This window comes from Mustela erminea, chromosome X, assembly GCF_009829155.1.
Source record: "Mustela erminea isolate mMusErm1 chromosome X, mMusErm1.Pri, whole genome shotgun sequence".
Lineage (NCBI taxonomy): Eukaryota > Metazoa > Chordata > Mammalia > Carnivora > Mustelidae > Mustela > Mustela erminea.
Window position 1 is genome coordinate 119242110 of NC_045635.1, and position 2519 is coordinate 119244628.

At 36.4% G+C, this 2519-nt stretch overlaps 1 protein-coding gene across 1 annotated transcript; it reads left to right on the plus strand.

Annotated features, from left to right (window-relative positions):
- The first annotated feature begins 1290 nt into the window (after positions 1-1290).
- Positions 1291-2268, plus strand: LOC116583545 (synaptonemal complex protein 3). The gene has a single exon (XM_032331617.1). The coding sequence runs from the start codon at positions 1308-1310 to the stop codon at positions 2016-2018; it is 711 nt and encodes a 236-aa protein (XP_032187508.1). The 5' UTR covers positions 1291-1307; the 3' UTR covers positions 2019-2268.
- The last annotated feature ends 251 nt before the right edge of the window (positions 2269-2519 follow it).

A 2519-nucleotide genomic window follows, 5' to 3' on the forward strand; every position in this document is an offset into this window, starting at 1 on the left:
ATTTTTGAAATTGTAATAATTTTTGAAGAAGGTACCTCACATTTCCATTTTGCACTGGGTCCTGCACAATAAGATATTACTGTCATAAAAATAGCTTGGACAGTGAATGAACTGAAGGATCTTTAGGGCTAGTTCTGATATTTTGTAATGTTGTCTGTTCTCTAGGGCACCCCTTAAATGCATTGGACCCCCTAGCACAATCTCTTATTAAAAATTCCGTAAAGATCAGCCACAGGCAGTTGTGACATTATGTTAGTAATATTGGCTCCATTTGTCCACTGCCCTCTCCTTCACTTTTGTTTTCCTTTGATCTCTGATCTCTGTCATGTGCCTGACTTCCAGTAGTTCTCCTAATACCAGTTTTGAGGCTCCATTTGAATAAGCTTTGGTTCCCGGCACTGTTTGTTAGATACAGTGTGGAAAACGTCTAGACCTATTTGCTTGCAGGTGAGAGGCATTCACAGGCACCTCTTATATTGAATTAGACCAAATCCAGGAACCCAAAAGAAACATGCTTGCTCTTTAAGGATAAGGAGATATCTTGATTTAGTTTAGATACAGTGGGTTCCTGAAGTTACTCCTTCCAGAAAGACTTCTCTTATTCTCCAACAATAAAATATGTGGTCCACTAGCACTCTATGTAGTACTTACTAGATGCAGTGTGAGTGCGTGTTTACTTAACAATATCTGACATTATGATACAAGCTGCTTGAAGGCAGGCTCATGCTTTGTTTTCTTGTGCAGCCCCCAAAGGCAGATATTGTATTTGAGATATAGTATTTGCTCAAAAATATTTATTCAATGAATTAATGTGTGGGAAAGTTAGTGATGCAGTTATTTGATTCTTTTAAATTAATAGGCTATATTTTTGAGCCATTTTAGGTTTATAGAATAATTGAGTGTAAAGTACAGAGTTCTTATATACCCCCTCACGATCCTCCCACAATTTCCCCTATTATTAATGTATTAAATGTATACGTAATGTAATAATGTATAAATGCAACTTTAGTATGCTACATTTGTTATGATTTGACTAATGTTGATACATTATTTGTAATGAAAGTCCATAATTTACATTGGGTTCACTCTTTGTATGCTATATTCTGTGGGTTTTGACAAATATATACATTTGGGTTCACTCTCTGTATGCTACATTCAGTGGGTTTTGACAAATGTATAATTACATGAATCCACAATTACAGTATCATATGCAGTGGTTTGCCGCCTTAAAAATCTCCCCTGATGGAGTTGCCTCAGAGGAGCGTCGCGCTGGCCAAGCAGACAGGAGCCTCAGAAAACATCTAAATATGGTGCCCTCTGGAAGAAAACATACAGGGAAATCTGGGAAGACATCAATGGAGGATCAGGTTGTAAGAGCCTATGACTTTGAGAAGGAAGATAAAAAAGATCTGAGTGGTTCAGAGGAGGATGTTACCGAAGGGAAGACTCCAGTAATTGAGAAGCATGGGAAGAAAAGGACTTCTGCAGCAGTGTTTGAAGATATGGGGGGTGAAGTACAAAATATGCTGGAAAGATTTGGAGCTGACATTAACAAGGCTCTTCTTGCCAAGAGAAAAAGACTAGAATTATATACCAAAGCGTCTCTCAAAACTAGTAACCAGAAAATTGAACATGTTTGGAAAACCCAGCAAGAGCAAAGGCAGAAGCTTAACCAAGAATATTCTCAGCAATTTCTGACTTTGTTTCAGCAGTGGGATATAGATGTGCAGAAAGCTGAGGAACAAGAAGAAAAACTGGCTAACATGTTCCGACAGCAACAAAAGGTTTTTCAACAATCTAGAATTGTTCAGAGCCAGAGACTGAAAACAATTAGACAGTTATATGAGCAGTTCATAAAGAGTATGGAGGACTTGGAGAAGAATCACGATAGTCTACTTACTGGTGCACAAAATGAACTTAGAAAAGAAATGGCTATGTTGCAAAAAAAAATTATGATGGAAACTCAGCAGCAAGAGATGGCAAGTGTTCGAAAGTCTCTTCAGTCCATGTTATTCTGATGACTCTTTGAAGGAAGAACTTGAACCTAAGTAATATGATACAATTACAACATTAGCTAAGAGGCATGTAATTCTTTTAGAGTGGTTTAAAAATTCTAGTTTAAAACAATACAAGGTGTTAATTGTTAGCTTAAGTGCAAGACCCTTCCTTCTGTTAACCTTCAGATAAAGCTGAACAGTTATGTGAGTCCAGATCTTTAATAGTAATAGTGAATTTTTCTCTTTAACACTTGTTAATTAACTTTTAGCAATAAAGATGATTTAATTTCAAAAAAAAAAAATCTCCCCTGATCCACACATTTATTCTTTTTTCCCACCCTTCCCATTTGAATGCCTGGCAATTGTTAATCTTTTTATTGTCTCCAAAGACTTGCTTTTCCAGAATGTCGCATAGTTGGAATCATACAATAAATAGCCTTTTTAGATTGGCTTTTTTCACGTAATACTATATTTTAAAGTTCCTCCATGTCTTTTTGTGCCTTGAACGTTCATTTCTTTTTT